This window comes from Numenius arquata, chromosome 9 (genome assembly GCF_964106895.1).
Source record: "Numenius arquata chromosome 9, bNumArq3.hap1.1, whole genome shotgun sequence".
Classification (NCBI taxonomy): Eukaryota; Metazoa; Chordata; class Aves; order Charadriiformes; family Scolopacidae; genus Numenius; species Numenius arquata.
In genome coordinates, this window is record NC_133584.1 from 55,069,910 (window position 1) to 55,086,407 (window position 16,498).

At 41.4% G+C, this 16,498-nt stretch overlaps 1 protein-coding gene across 2 annotated transcripts in view; it reads left to right on the top strand.

The window, feature by feature from the left end:
* The window catches only part of PTCHD4 (patched domain containing 4), an 84,190-nt gene that overhangs the window by 21,488 nt on the left and 46,204 nt on the right, over positions 1-16,498 (top strand). For both annotated transcript variants that reach the window (XM_074153696.1, XM_074153697.1), the window contains exon 2: positions 3,738-4,218. In XM_074153696.1, coding sequence (XP_074009797.1) covers positions 3,738-4,218 — 481 coding nt within the window. The remainder of the gene's footprint in view (positions 1-3,737; positions 4,219-16,498) is intronic.

Below are 16,498 nucleotides of genomic sequence, written 5' to 3' on the forward strand. Positions count from 1 at the left end.
CAAACGACTTTGGGACATCTAGAAAAAGAGAAGGGAGGACACAAAACCCAATTTAATAGTATCCATCAAAGCAAAGATTTTGGGTTGTCTCCTGTTTAAGATCAAATATCACATGCCCCAGCAAGTGATCTATATTTCATGTCATTTTTAAAGATGCTCAGATCCAGAGAGAATTAGCTGCCATCAGAATGGACGACGGCCTTTTTTGTCCTCTGGGAGAACAGAGAACAGACACTGTGAAGTTTTTGCTAGACATTAAAAAAAAAAAAAAAAAAAAAAAAAAGAGAGAGAGAGAGAAAGAGAAAGGCACATAGACACAGCCTGGGAATCAGAAATTCAAGCTCCAGCCATGCTAATGACCTTGCTAAAGACAGTTATTGTCTTGTGTTGTAGAACTTCTGGAGATACATAGGTGCTTTTTCTGCTACTCAGAGAGTAACAACATAAGCAGGTAAAATGTGTAAGGGATCTTTAGTCTGAAACATGAAACTATTGTTATGAAATTAAAAATAGCATCATGTAGGCATATGACAGGAAGAATGTGCTAATTAGCAGAAGAAAGTGGTTTGAGGAACTATTGAGGAACCAGGCAGAATGAGGCAATCTTGTTCAAAACTTAACTGGTCTTCAGGCCTCATTTGTACAGGTCACTGTGGCCTCATTTCGTTCCCAAACCTTAGGCTTAGCCCAGGAGCTCAGCCATTCATGTCTCCTTCTTTCACCAAAGTGGTCCTGGAGGACAACAGAGAACTTGGGATGGTGAATAACTTCCATGAAGTGCCCATGAGACACCAAGAGGTAGTTTGGTCCTTGACTTGGAGGTCTCTAGGAAATGCTGAAAATCCTGTTGGCAGCTGGGTCTTCATTTTCTCACACTTCAGTTTCCATCTGTAAAATGGGGTGAAAGGCAGTATTTTTCCCCATCTTTCTTCTGTCTTCCTTGCTGAGGAATTATAACCATTGGTGCGACAACCCTGTCTAGCACAACAGGACCTTTATCTCACTTGGAGCAGTTGGCAAAGCTAGCATGTGAGCTGTATTAGAAAAAGGCCCCGTTTTCCCAAATGCCGTGGTGGCAGGTTCATGTTTGCATGCTATAAAAGCAGCAGAGGCAAAACCCTTGTGTAAATAGGAAGCAGTCTGGCTTTGGAAGGAAGGGGATGGACAAAACAACCTCAAAGCAATTCAGCATCTGTGATTTCCTCGATTCCACCTGAAAGCTCGTTCTCTATTTTGCTGACATATGAGCTGGGTGCCCTGTTGTACATCAGTGTAACAAATAGCCGTTATCTTCGGTTTCATGGGAGATACGGCAGAACATGATTTATTTGTGCCTGCTCTGCTGCCTCTTTTGAAATGTTGCCGTCGTTCAGTGCACCTTTTGCAGAGGAAGGCAGATGGTCATCGCAAAGTTTCCCATAACCTTGCTGTGCGTGCTGCATAGTGGATCAATGAAATCTGAATTATAGTCCATTGTCTGAGTTTGGAGCTGTGCTGCTAAAGTATCCTGCAGTGGCTGAAAACGTTTGAATGTCAACACTGCATATATACTGAGGAAATATGACATTTCTCCCTAAAATTTCAAAGCAGTGCCAAAGGGGATTTTTAACTGCGAAGTTGCATCTGATGTGAGCAGGGACTGCATTGCTCAAATCTTAATTACCAGCTTGGAAATGCACCTTTTGTGAGCGTGTGAGTGTTAGGTATGACCCCTCCTTCAAAAAAAAAAAAAAGAAAAAAAGTAGAAATAACGAATCAAAATAGGATTCTAACATGAAATGCCAGAGACAAGTATTTTTTTGGAGCCCAAACAACAGCAGCTGCCCCTCTGTGCTAGCTGTCTCTGCTTATATGACATTTGCAATGAGGCTTCAGGTGATTTGAGAAGCTGGCATTAGACTGCAAATCACCTTTCATGTCAGCTTGTGCCAGGATACCTCGCCAGAAGCCATTATTTCAATGGGAAATAACAACTGGGAATCGGGAAAAAATGAACTTCTGAAAAGCACTTTGTCACGTTCCCTGGGCTGTGGCAGGCAAATGCTGAAAACAGTGTGAGCTCCTGCCATGAAAGCAGGCATAGGCAGAAATTTCTCGGTGGGAGGATCACCTCCTTTACCTATTAGAGACAAGGCAAGGTGAGTATATAAAACATTTTCAGCACTGTCTCTCAATTTACAATATTTATTTGCTCTATGAGCAGGCATCCCGGAAGACTTCTATGTTTCATAAAGCCTGGTACCTTGCTTCATTGATTTTTCCTGAGGATGGGAATCATTATACCAAGCAGGTCTGGCAATTTCAGATAATGGCCTGCGTGCAGCACAGGTGTCTCTAGAAATGGTTAATGTTGGATGTAATAGATTAAAAGTGTCTCCCTCAAATGCTTCTGGCCTTTTGCAGATGACTGCTTCCATGTGTGTGTGTAGGGCAGAGCATCTCCCAAATTTGGGCTGTCAGTCAGCTCATTCCCATAGCGCATCTAACCAAAAAGTATTATCTCATCTGAACTCACTGCTGCAAGATGTTTGATATATTAACTGGCTTGATAATTTTATTTTTTTATTAAATACAAGAGGAAAGAAATCTGAAAACTTTTAATCCCATTTACACACACAAAAAAACCAACGTGTTGGTTTTTGGTGTGCAACAGACATTTAATCCCTGGGTTTAGAGTTTTTGATCAAAGAGGTTACTTGTGCTAGGACATTTTTATCCAATCAATCATCTACGGAGTCACCTTCCTCAGTTTGCAACTGGGTTTAATCTCCTAAATCCATGCAAGCTTCTCCTGTCTTGAAAGGGCCACATCACAGTTATTCTAGAGAACTAGAATAACCAGCGGCTAAAAATCAAGGACCTTTCTTATAAAACTTTTCTTAAAAAAAAAGAAAAACAAAATCTATATGGGACCAGATAACTGATAACTCTACAAAGACGTGGTCTGGTCTTGTAAATAGGTGGGGGCTGATTCTGAGGGCACCTGATGTGTCCTTTACTGATTGTTGTGGAGTTTTTATGTCCTAGCATATACTGAGTTAAGTGAGACCAGAGTAAGGTTTATATTCTTGAAATATAAAGAACCCAAATCCTGGCTAAATCAAGGTGTAAGGTAGATTCTTATCTCTGTGCCACTGATAAAAATCCATGAAATTTCAACTAAACAATTCAAAAAGTCTGATTTTAATTATACTGTTCTAAAGCCAGAATAGCTATTAAACTGGATCTATCTGCATTTACAGCTGTGTACTGAGGAACCAGACCTAATTTTATGTACATTTCCAACTTCTTAAAAGCATTTCCAAAGTGTCAGGAAATTGCAAATCTTCCAGAAATTGATCTTCATCTCAAACATTTCATACTTCAGTAACTGGAGATTTGTTGTTGCCTGTCACAGTTAAAACGTGGGAAAGCAATCGTCTCCCATGGGGTGAGGAGCTTGCATGCTACATTTCAGTCCCCGAATATCTGGGATCACAACGAGTATCTGAGCAGTCCCTGAACTGCAGCACAGAATTGCCAATGAGTCTGTAACAAGTAAGGAACAGAGCAGTGGCAGGGACCAGGGATGCGTACCAAAGCCCACTGGAGTGAATGGCACGATGGCTGTTGGCTGCAGTGGCCTTTGAGCCAAGCTCTTGACATGTCTGTGAAAGGAAGGTAGAGTCGAGCGGTATCACTGTATCACATCTTACACAGGATAACCACATGCTCATCTTTTTTACTTTCCCTCCCAGGATGGAAGGAGCAGTTTTATTGGCCACCAGCTCGGAGGGGTCATGGAAGTACCAAACAGCAAGGACCAGAGAGTCAAATCAGCCAGAGCCATCCAAATCACTTACTACCTCCAAACGTATGGCTCTGTCACCCAGGACCTCATTGGGGAGAAGTGGGAGAGTGAATTCTGTAAACTGATGCACAAGATGCAGCTGGATCACCAAGATCTGCAGCTCTACTCACTAGCGTCCTTTAGCCTCTGGAAGGACTTCCACCAGACCAGCCTCTTGGCCAGGGGCAAGATTTTGGTGAGCCTGATGCTGATTCTCCTGACTGCTACCCTCTCGAGCTCCATGAAGGACTGCCTGCGTAGCAAACCTTTCCTGGGACTCTTGGGAGTACTCACTATCTGTATTTCCAGTGTCACTGCGGCAGGGATATTTTTCATTACTGATGGAAAATATAATTCTACTCTGTTGGGAATCCCTTTCTTCGCTATGGGTAATTATTTATCTTCATAATAATAGGATTAACAGAGCTTAATGACAGGATTGTAAATTACATCCTGGGTTATAAAGTGCAGATTTTACCTTGAGTGAAAGTCTAAGTCATTTTCATCTTGTTAAATTGATCTGTGCCTTGCCAAAAAACAAAGAAAAAAAAAAAAAGAAAGAAAAAAGTAAAAGGGAAACACAACAAAGAGCAAATGACGTTGCTGGGATCTCGGCCAATATGAGAGAGGGGCAGTTTTATTGATCTCTGTTACAAAATGAAGGAGAAATTGTTATTGAAAACTAGTCAGCTCAGCACAGAAAATGGATATGTGTTGACCTGACTTGGATGGGAGGCCAGACGAAAAAGTAAGTTAAAATAGGAGGGCGCTGAGGAAGGAAAGAATTTAGCATCCTTCCTGAGGAGGGCTGCTCTCCCAGCTTTGGGGGAGGGGCAGAGGGGAACAGGTTGGTGTAAGAATAAGATTGATGGACTTTATCTCCGAGAGGAGATTACGGTTGGGGTGGTTGCCAGGCTGTAAGCGAAGGGGTCTGTCAGTATCTGTAGTGCATAATCCCTCCTCGGTTTGTGAAGTCCCAGATCAGCTGCAGAGATTTCCTCTGTGTTGCGCCCGGGCAGGGGAAGGTGCAGATGAAGGAAAAACATAAACCCAACTCTTTTGGCAGAAGAATTGTTTTTGTTGCTTCTGTTCTCATTTCTGTTCCAAGCATTTTAGTGCCTCTGTGTGGTTAATGAGTTTGCTGGGCAGGTACGTTGGAAAGAGAGAGGGGAACGTGCCCAAAATGGCTTGCTGAGGCAGCATTGTTTGGTGCAATCACATCCAAGTTTGTCAGAGTTTCGCAGTATCATGAGTCTGAACACCAGCGATGACGTTATGCAAAATCTCAGCAGTGGCAGCCCAGACCCAAAAACCTTCATGCTGGATTTCTGATGTCAGGAAACCTTACCTGTGGATGGATTTCTGCATCTTTACAGTTAATTTCTTAAATTGCATTCATACTTCTAGTATTCAAGTCCTTGTTCTATGCTACAGTGAGAGATAACTAAATATGCAAAGCCACAAGCTAGAGTCAAGGTTTGGAGAAGGGTCCTGTATCTTAGTTTAAAATCTCAACCCCCAAACCCCCTACATTTTCTTGCTCTTTCCCTCAATAAAAGTCATGTAGGTGTATGCACTTTGTAACCCCATGACTCCTATTTTTTCTGTCCCCTGATAATACAACCATGTCACTAACCAAGAGGACTGAGCTATGGCCTCATCAGTCCTGCACCCAACATCTCTGGAGGAGCTGACCAAGGTGGGAAAGAGTGGGATGGTTGAGATTCCAGAAGAGAAAAGGAGGCATGACGCAAAAGACTCCAAGGAATTGCATGATTGGTTCAGCCTCATTAATACTGATAAAGCTGTGCCAAAACCTCTAATTCAATCATCTGCTCTGTTAAATTGTGACAATGGCCCCTGGCATGGTATGCCCATGCCAGCTCCTCAGATGCTGTGCACAGCTCTGCAGTGTAAGAGGACTCGATGGAAAGAAAGTGCTGAGAGGGGGAAGGGAAGAACGCCAGCAGAGAATTAGTAGAGAACATGCTGCGTTGTGACAGGGCTGGATCCTGACCTGAGCAAGGAGTGTGGGGTTTAAGAAAAAGAGATCTTTGTGGCAGAATGGAGAATAGGACGACAGTGGGGAAGGGGAGGCTCATGTTTGTCTTGTTATGAGATTATGGCAACCTTTTTGTTGGGTGTCAGGAGGTGCATATCAAAGAGTGGGGACAAATGGCCCTGCCTTGCTTGTGCAGCAACTTGAAATAAAGGCAAAAAACCACTGGAATGATGAAAATCACCTTTCCTCTGCTGGTGTCCCTTTTTAGCCAGCTGTAGTTATGGGTGGCCCATGCCCTTGGCCTGACAGGTCCCAGATTTGCCACTCCAATGAGCCCCAAACAGTGCCTGGAGGTGAAGCTCATCTTCGGGCTGACCTCAAAAGCATCAGCATCCGTATGGGCCAGGAGCATCAATTGAAATGGCGGTAGCACTGCACTCAATTTACACACATGCTGTGGCCCTAGGATGAGACAAAGGTGGGAGTTTCTGAGTGGCTCAGTTTCCCATCTAGGATGGTGGTAATCCAGGATTTTGTTTGCTGTCTGAGGAAAAGTAATGTTTAAAACTTTCTGCTGTGTTTTACGCTGTCATTCTTGTCACAACCACTGCCAAGAGCAAAAAGAAAGGGAAAAAAACAACCTCTCTTGAAGGGAGATCTTTGCAAGAATTGCTGCTGTAATATTATATTGAATGAACTTCAGGTTGAAAAAGAAAACATTTACGTAACCTTTCTACAGACATTTCATTCAGGAATCTCAGGCTGAATTGGAAATATCATTAGAGAACATCTTGCAATGCCTGGGAACTGCTGCTGGTGAATATTCAGCAATAGTTTTACAGTTTGGTGAACTAAAAGAGAGGAATCACATCTTACCAAAGCCATATCGGGTTACCTCCTGCAAAGTGCCATGTGCCTTTAGTCCCTTAAATGACAATGCCAGCTAATGAGACCTTGCTGTGCCCATGATACACCCATGGCCTCACAGACCCGGGGTCCCCACAGGGCAGGGTTTTCTATTGAGCCTGGTTTACTGTGAACTGATCTGACACCTTAGAGCAGATCCATTGAAGACCCCGAGACTGCAAACACTGTAGGTCAATACATAACTGTGTCCCATGTTGCACCCATGTCCCTTGCTGCTAGCATAGCACAAAGCAATACATCAAATAACAATTGAGTGAATATAGATGAAAAAGTGTGCAAAGTGAGGTTTCCTGGAATTACAGATGCCAGATTTGCAAGTCAGCCTTTCAAAGTCAAGTTACTTAGATTGAAAAATAAAAGGTAAACCAGGGAATAAGAGCCACAAAGTGTCTGCAATGCAATGCTACGCAGAATGCACAGGCAACCTTAATTCTGGCAGCTCCTAACTTTGGAACACTTCAACCTGACATTTGCAAAATGTCCATTTAAAGTACATTTGTTTGGTCAAAAATATACAGTTGCTTCTGACATTCACTTTTCAAAGGATTAATTTTAATGGAAATTCCATGGTGTTCTTCTGCACTTGTCCTTTTTCCTGCACGACATTATTCCATTATTCCTGAACGACAGGAATAACTCTGGACTTGCACAAATGTACAAAGGTCCGTAATTCCTACCGCAGTGCAGATCTTCTGTGGGTTTCAGTAGGTGACAGAAGCCTATATAAAAGGGAAACTTCTAATAGTTTTCTAAATTTGGACTGAATGACTTACACATTAGTTGTTTACTGTAGTCCTGCTGTGAGGGAATGGTCTGTTGGGATAAAGCATATCTCTGATATACTGGGGGAAGAGTGGTAGCTCAGACTGGCTGTTCTCTTCTTTATCCTTGAAGGTCAGAAAGTTCAGTCCCATGTTAGACATGAGGACAGTGGTGAAAAATCCTGCTTGCTCTGACTCCCTCTTCCTGATACTAGGTTCTTCTCAGACAGACAGCTGCCTTAGGAAAAACAGTTTCTCCAGTACAGTGTCTACCACTGTGGTTTTGGAGCCAGTGAGGAGCAAGTCTTCAGAAAAGTCCTGTGCAAATACTACTCTGACTGCCAGGATCTCCTGCGAACAGGAACAAGAGGTGCTGATTTTTAGCTGTTTGTACCCCAGACAGGTGGCTAAAAGTCGTGAGTTAGAGAAAAGGAGCTTCTTTAGCTTCAGGGCTTCCTTCTTTAGGAACTGGATTGGACCTAGATCTTTGTCTCTCTCTTCTTTTTTAAAGTTGGGTTTTAGTAACCACCATGTGAAATCAGAATATGGGACAACTCTACCTTGCATTTCTCTTCTGGGACAAATACAAACTAGCTGTGTTTCAGATAGGAGACAGAGGGTCATATCATTGAGTTTCAGATTTGTTCTAGATGTCAGAAATGGACCTGGTTAGGTGTTCACATCTGCCTTTTGTGTTTGGATTCACAATGCAATTTCAAAGGGATGTTATGTACGTGACATAATTATGGTTTCCCATGTCTAATCATTACTAATTAATATAACCAGAAGGTTAACTACATAATTGAGATATTATTGCTCCCATGATTTGCTTTTTAATGCACAGGAACCAGACTGATATCATCACAGAGATAATGATTTAACTCTGCTGAGGATCTCACTGTATATTTTTAAATGCAGGTATATTAATTATATCACTTTACACTGAAATTATTTTTGGCCAGTCCATGAAGTACCTCATTATATAGATTAGTGGAAATCTTGTGTTAAAAATGTAAATACGATGTAATTAGAGTGTAATTATGCTTTTCGATTATAAAGTGTATGTGTTTCTTAGAAGGCTGGATTCACAGCGAGTGTAAGAAATATTCCCTGCCCTTTGTAAATCCAGACCATGAGATCTGAAAGACCATCATGGGAATGGGTATTTCTCATTGAGTCTTTAGAGAACACTAAGCTCAATGGATGCCCTACAACACATTGCAATATTATTACTACTACCACCAATAACAATACTGTTAATAGTGGCGTAGTAAAGAGATACAGAAGCTTTAGGAAGCAATAGGCTACCTGTTTCCAGCAGTAATCCCATCTCTGGTGTATGAGTACAAGATGGATGGCAGAGATTGTACTTACAGTGCAGACTTTTCTTTTGAAATTCCCAGTTATTCCTTCCCCTGAGTTATTCACATGGAAGAAGGAAGCAAGGCAAAAGCAGACAAGACTCCAGGCAGTTATCAGCATTTCAGACAGAAGCAATCTAACCTCTTTTGGATGGCAGTTGTTAAAATAATGGCTGGTGATCACCTTTAAGTAAATGTGAGATGTCACAGTATTACCATTAGTGGTAGAGTTGTGGGAAATTACAGAAAAAAGTCCTAGTGCAGATGAGGAAATTATTTTTTTAAAACCTCAGAAAACAAATGTGAGAACTAAAGTGTGTGTGATCACTAGTTTACCTGTACATGAAGTATCACAACATTTCTAGCCTTTGCTTCAAACAATGGACTTTCTGATTACAGCTGCAATTTAGGAGTATTTCAAGAGTGACTCTGACTTTGGCTTTATCCTTTTGATGCATCAGTAAAGCAAATCCCATATGAATCTCATGTTATATGATCATCTCCTATCTGTATGAGGAGCAAAAGAATGACCCTGTAGAGCAAGGAGACCTACTGACATAAACCCCCACCACTCCATGCCTTAGAAATACAGTGAATCTGTCATTTTAGATGCTATGGCAGTCCACTCAGCAGATTAAGGACTTTGGAAATACATTGTCCTTAATTAGAAAATGTCTGTTCTTGACTTTTACAGTAGGAAATGGGAATAACACACACACACAAAAAATGTTTGGCAGCATGAGAAAAAAATGGAAAGATATAAAAATATTTTAAATTACCGACTTGGATGGGCAGACAACATAGACAATAATATGAATGGGTTTAGGCATTATCTGTATTTGTAAGGTTGATTTCCTTGACCTGGTACACTCCCCTGCAAGTCTTGTCCCAGTTGGAGAGGGCTGGGTTTTTTTTCTGTTTCTATATGAAAGGATAACCCCCCCTCAGAACAGTCTTTCCTGGATTTTCAGTAGAAGACCAAAGCTGTCTGGGATACTCTGCTATGCTCACACCATGCAGCCTGGCCATGCAGTCATGTCCTGGAGAGGCATGGTTATGGAGAGGCAAGAGGACTGGGTCCATCCTTCTCTCCCCAAACACAGGTGAGATGAGGATATCTCCTTTGAAATTTCTCACACCCAGCAGAAAGGGATGCAAGAAGCAGCACAGCCAGCTGCAGTCCTAACAACAGGGTTCGTAGCATCTAATTTCATGTGTCCCAAATGTTCCTCCCTTAACTGAAGTGACACAATCTCGATTTCCTTTGCAGTCAACAGAGAGAAATAGGCAACTCCAAAGTCATTTGGACCATCACTCAATACATATTTGGGATGAGCTGAGTTAGTCTCTGGAAAGTCCTATCCATCTCTGGAAAAGCTAGAGTGACTGCTTAGACTTTTACACCTAAGGTTATATACATAAGCTCCAAGATATGGATACATGCGTGCACATACAGTATATGTACATAAACTGACTTGAATCTCTTACAGATTGAATTCTACCTCTTCTTTTGCTGTAGAGACCTACCAGAAGGTCTTTTATCAACTCAAATGTCATCATCCCTTATGGCACTTGCTCCACCCCAGGAGGTGGGTCTGCAGGTCTGAGCTTCAGCTCATGTTGAAGCATTCATCCTTGGACCATCGCCCAAGCACAGACCATCCCTACCAGGTCCTCAGAATGACAGAGCAAACACAAAAGATGTTGGCTGGGTTTGTTACTTGAGAAGAGTGAGCTAAACTCTTCCTTCTTCTGACTCTAGTAGGAACTCAATTAACATATTTGATCAAAGTGAAGTCTCCAAATATAGTTGTCTTTATTATTATTATTATTGTTATTATTATTGAAACAGCTTCTTCAGCTCTCTATCTGCAGCTAACAGACTGGTAGCTGTCATCTGAGCTGCTTCTAATTTGCTGCAAGCATTTCTACAATCCTTTGAAAAAAGTGGTTTCATAAGAGAAGAGAGCATGTTTTGAGCTAAGAAGTCAAAGGCTAAAAGGAATGGTTTTCTTCTGCACTTAAAAATGTATGTTTAGTACTCTTAATCAATATACAAATGCTGTTGAGGAAGTAAAGGATGTTTCCTTTTCAGATGCCTCATGCATTTATCTGAACACCTCTTGCTTTCATTTTTCTACCCTTTCATGACAAAGTTCATTCCTATGGCTGGGTTATTTAACGTTCTTTATTGGATGTACCTTTTCTGCGTGTTGATCGAATTTAGCAGGAGTTTCATTCCTTGTACTTGGTATGTATCGATGCACATCACATTTACATTTGGCTCATCTGGGCTGGAAGGGAGCTGCATCATGGCAGAAATGATTTAGCTCCACGTATATCATCCCTAATAGGGCAGTGTCAAATCCAGCCTTGAATAGCACCATTGCTAGCAATTCCATAACCTGCCTCGACAGCTTGTTCCAGTGCTTAAACAGCCATCCATTTATAAAGGTATTTCTTAATATTTTCACTGCTGCAGCTTATACCTATAACTTCATAGTCTGGCCTGGCTGTGGAGAGTAATTTTTCACAGTATCTATGTATCTGCAAATACTTTTAGGATATTTTATATGTAGGGTTGTGCTTACTTGAGCTTGGATATAATTTCCTACCAGATCTTTTCTTCCCAGATATTTTACTGCAGTTCACACTTTCCTGTGAGCTCCATCCATACGGGAAGATTGATGGTGGCTTCTGGTCTCTGCTGGAGCACTGTGGATCTGCAGGAAAGAGCAGATGTGAGATAGGCTGAGGATGTGTCCTGTGCTCTTTGGTGTGTGGTGGGAAAATGCAATCTTGCATTGACCTTTCCTTTCTGCTGGACAGGAAAGGTGGGCTCTGCTACATGAGGAAACATAGCATGGATGATCTGTGGTCTGTCAAGCACCCTGTCTGCTCTCCTTTGGTATCTTGTTCCTCTGTAGAGAAATCCAAAGTTGTGCCTCTGTTTTTTAAGCAAAAGAGTGTGCTGGAGCATGTCCAGAGGAGAGCCACCAAGCTGGTGAGGGGTCTAGAGAACAAGTTATATGAGGCGAGGCTGAGGGAACTGGGCATGTTTAGTTTGGAGAAGAGGAGGCTGAGGGGAGACCTCATTGCCCTCTACAACTACCTGAAAGGAGGGTGTAGAGAGGTGGGTGTTGGCCTCTTCTCCCAAGTCAATAATGACAGGACCAGAGGAAATGGTCTGAAGTTGCGGCAGGGGAGGTTTAGATTAGATATTAGGAAGAATTACTTTACTGAGAGAGTGGTCAGGCACTGGAACAGCCTGCCCAGGGAGGTGGTGGAGTCACCAACCCTGGAAGTATTTAAGAAACGTGTAGACGTGGCACTTCAGGGCATGCTCTAATGCCTGAGATTGTTGGGTTGGGTGTTTTGTTTTGTGGGGTATTTTTTGGGTTGGTTTTTTTTTGTTTGTTTGTTTTTTGTTTTGTTTTGGTTTGGTGTGGGTTTTGTGTGTGTATGGTTGGACTCGATGATCTCAAAGGTCCCTTCCAACCATGAAGATTCTGTGATTCTGTGAATGAGAAGCAGCAAATGCATTTATTTTCTCCTGGAATACATTTTGTGTGCAAATAGCCCATGGAACTCACTGTTGAGATATGGTTGTGGCTCAAAACTCAGCCTGATTCAGAAATGGTTGGATTTTTACACAGCCAGCTAAACCATCTTCATTATTTTGAATAACATTGCAACACTAAAACATAACAGTGAGGAAAAGGATAAAAATTAATGACTGTGTTCAAATGCCCAGTTAAAAAATGGGCACAGAGAAATTTTCCCTGTGAAGAAACTTTCCCATAGCTGCCCTCTTTCAGCCTGATAATTTTCCCCTGAAGAGTTAGGAACAGGGTACAGAACTCAATAGACCATTTGCCAAATGTTCTAAATCAATATTTATCTGTTATATTCATCTGCAATGCCAAAATCCTTGCACAGAATTAAAAGCTTAAAGAGTCTATTGCAAATACAAAACCAACTAAAAAGACCTTACTCAATATTGCATCATTTATATGTCCTTTGTACAAGCATGAGCCAGTCAGAGCTTTAATAATTCTGTTTTTCCTTTCCATTTCCAATCCTTTTTTTTGCCCTATTTCTTTCCCAGGAAGTGACTTCTCCTTTCTGGTGGGATAACTTCCAGCAGTAACACACAGCACGCTGAAGCCACACTGGCCCCAAGCTTGTTGCTCCACAGGTGGTAACAAATGACAGCAGCAGTCTACGTTATTCAACAAGAATGTTCCATGTCATTGTCCTTCAGACAAAGGTTTACTGAGGTATTATAGCTTCAACTTTCCATGTGTTAGTCCTGATGGATGTGGTCAAGCTGGTCATGTTTCATCTGCAAGATAAGGATGCTGTTTGGGATGCTCAAAGTGGTAGTGAGATTTGCACCAGCAGTAGATGTAGGCACAGGGCTGCAAGTGGTACCATCAAATGAATGAAATCAAAACCTCAGGACTTTGCAGTTTTTTTGGATCACTAAAGATGCTCTTTAATTTTTGTTCTGCAAGGGTGGCTCTACTGTCCTCACTGTCTTAGCTGAAATTCAGTGTGGATAATTACATTTCTGTCTTCTTCAGATTCCCCTTGCCGCGCAGGTTAGATACAGTGCTGGTGAGCTCTGCCTGGCTCAAAGCACTCTGCAGGTGGGGGTCTGTTAAGCAGCTGCTGTTTTTTTACCCAGACGTGGCTGTATTTCACTGGTGAATGCAATGGCCCCATAATGTGGCTCAGCAGTCTCTAAAATCATTCTGCGTTTCCTGAGAATATGTAACCATGCCTTGGCACCTTGTCATTGCGTTTTCCTGCAGTAATTTGTAGTATTTCAGCAGTAGGCAATTTTTTGCTCATACTCTGTTCTAAAAGTCCAAGGAAGAAAAGCATTTCTTTACAGCCTGATATGACACTTTAAACCTGCCCAACCTATACCTCCCAACCCATATTCAAATGGAAACCGTCCACAGAAATTTTAAATGCTGTAGCTTTTCCTGGTGTTATGACCTCCATCGCTGCTGATATCCCCCATATAAAGAAAACTATTTTGCCAGCAAAGCCATGAAACCAATTAGCACTATATAATTTTGCAAACTTCAATAAATTCAAAAAACGCAGGTATAATCTACTGGAGGGGGCACTTGCATTGCTTTGTAAAGAGGAAATTTTCTGTGTTTCTTTAAGTTTCTAGTTGATATTTTTACTATTACTGTTGATAAATTACTGTCCTCCAGGGAGGATACAGAGTGGCAGAAGTTGAAGGCAGAGGGGTGTTCTGCATACTGAGTGCAGAGCAATGGAACTTTTTGTCCTTCTACAGTAACTTAAAACAGTTTAGCACAAAGTTGTCGGTTAAGGCAATTTAAACCTTCTCAAACTAGACTGGGAGCTCTGGGAACAAAAGGCCTGTTTGTGCTTAGAGCAGATACCACAGCAAAAAGAAACTGTGCAAAGAACAAAACCAAAACTCTTCTAATGCACAATCTCCTCATGGGAGCAGCTGAAAGAGTAGAAGACCCCACAGGAGAGATGTTAACTACGCTGCTGAATGCATTACCAGAAAGTGTGATGTTGGGGCTATGAAAGAGCCGAATATATTAGGCAAAAAATTAGTGCAAATACCCCTCCCATCACAGTGCCAGTCAACTTCAAGGCACCACTTTTTAGGAGCGAGAGCTGCTGGACTACCCGAGTCTCTGCAAAAGTACAGCTCAGCGCCTTTTGTAATCCTTTCTGTGGGCTTTCAACATCTCTCCCATCAGAGCCAAGAAACAGTAAGAACTTTATCATGCAGTTAGCCTGCTTTTAAATGAATAACCTTGGTAGGATATTGAGGGAGAGAAGGCTTTACTAATCATAGATACAGATGTTCTACCTCTTTCCTAGGTTATTTGAAGTCAGGCTCTGAACAATGCAGCTAATGAAGCAAGTCTCAAAAGATCTCTCTTACATGGATTTTGACCTCTAAGATACTTATTCTTTCCCTCAGGGGAAAGTAATAGAATCTCTTTAAGGACTATTTCCAAAAAAATGTGTAGAAATTTATTATGATTGAAATCTCTTCTGCTGTGCCACAATTTTTGAAGTTGGTCAAGAGGTACAAAAGCAATTGCTGGACAAGGACAGACAAAGAAACCCAAAACCATACACAAACACAAAACATTGGACAAAACAGGACAAAAATGTCAGTCCATTTTCCTTACATATAATATACAAGAAACAGTAAAAACTGTATCTGCAGTAAACAGTCATGATTCACCTTTTGCAGCTATGAAATCATCAAACCTCATCCATTCAGGAGTTTTGTTCACAAGTTGGAAAATATATTTTGTCAGCTTTTAAATTGTAAGAATATTGTCAGAACTCCAGGAGACCCTTGCTTGTCTTTTGTGACGTCTTTTACCCGACCCCATGACACTTGCATCCCTAGGACCTGACACTGTATTGCAAAACACGCATCAAACAATGCGTTCCTTATGCAACTTTTTGGTTTACCTATTGATAAATTTTCCTTGGAGTTTATTCAGTGGTTATTTTAGAAGATGGGGATATCTTTAGTTTCATCACTCGGTGATACAAATGTCCCATTTAATATCTTTTACTGAAACACATTGCAAGGATTTTAACTCTAAGAGGGGATTGTTTGACCTGACATGAGTAAGGAAAAGTGAAAGCATCACAAAAAATATTGAAAAATAGAGTGGTGGGTTTTTTACCTACAGATGAGTTTCTTCCATGACTTTTCCCTTAATGGTGTGTGTAACCGGGTCACAAACCCACTGATAACTTGAATAGGAAAATGGAGTACACAGGTCATATTGGAGGTCCCTTATCAACAAATTCGAGATGAAGTTGTTAGGAATGATTTTTGTTTTCTCATGGAGAGTATTGGTTTAACTTTACATGACAAAACAAAGATGACATGTTTCAGGATGATAAATTTCAGCATAACACCCTTCTATTGAGTTTGGTATGTTGAATAATGAGTGAAATTTGAAGGAAGCTTTAGGTCATTGAATCCAACTTCTTGTGACTACAAAGTCTTCATCTTAGGATGTCTTAGATCTGAAGCTCAGTAAACAAGTATCACCTCAGCTAAGTTTAATCTTCTCCAATCTGGGGATCTGTTCTAAACTTGAGGGTGATTTCTCCTGTCATTAGGACAAAGAATCTAAGAATGACTCTGACAGGTCAGGCCAAGGTTTCATTTAATTGAATACCTTATCTCTGGCAATGCCTGGTAACAGATGCCTTGGAAAGAACAGCAGGACAGGGCAAGTACACAGTTTCTAGGCTATCCCTCTGGTTCAAGGAGCCATGGATAATGTCTCTGGGTTTAGCAGCTCCCAGTAGGTTTTTCTTCTGGGATTTTGTTGATTTGATTTTTTACCATGTAAACTTGTAGCATCCACAAGTTCATCTTAACTCTGTGTTATTCTTTGAGATTGTCATAACTATACCACAGATTAGTTTCACTGATGACCTTGATTCTTGTGTGGGAAGAGATAGCGTACAGGTTTTCTCTAGAGATCTTCCCCATATCATTTGTGATTTTGTAACAGTCTCCTCTGTAAGGCTGATGAGGTCCTATCTGTTTAAACATCTGTATTATGAAGCC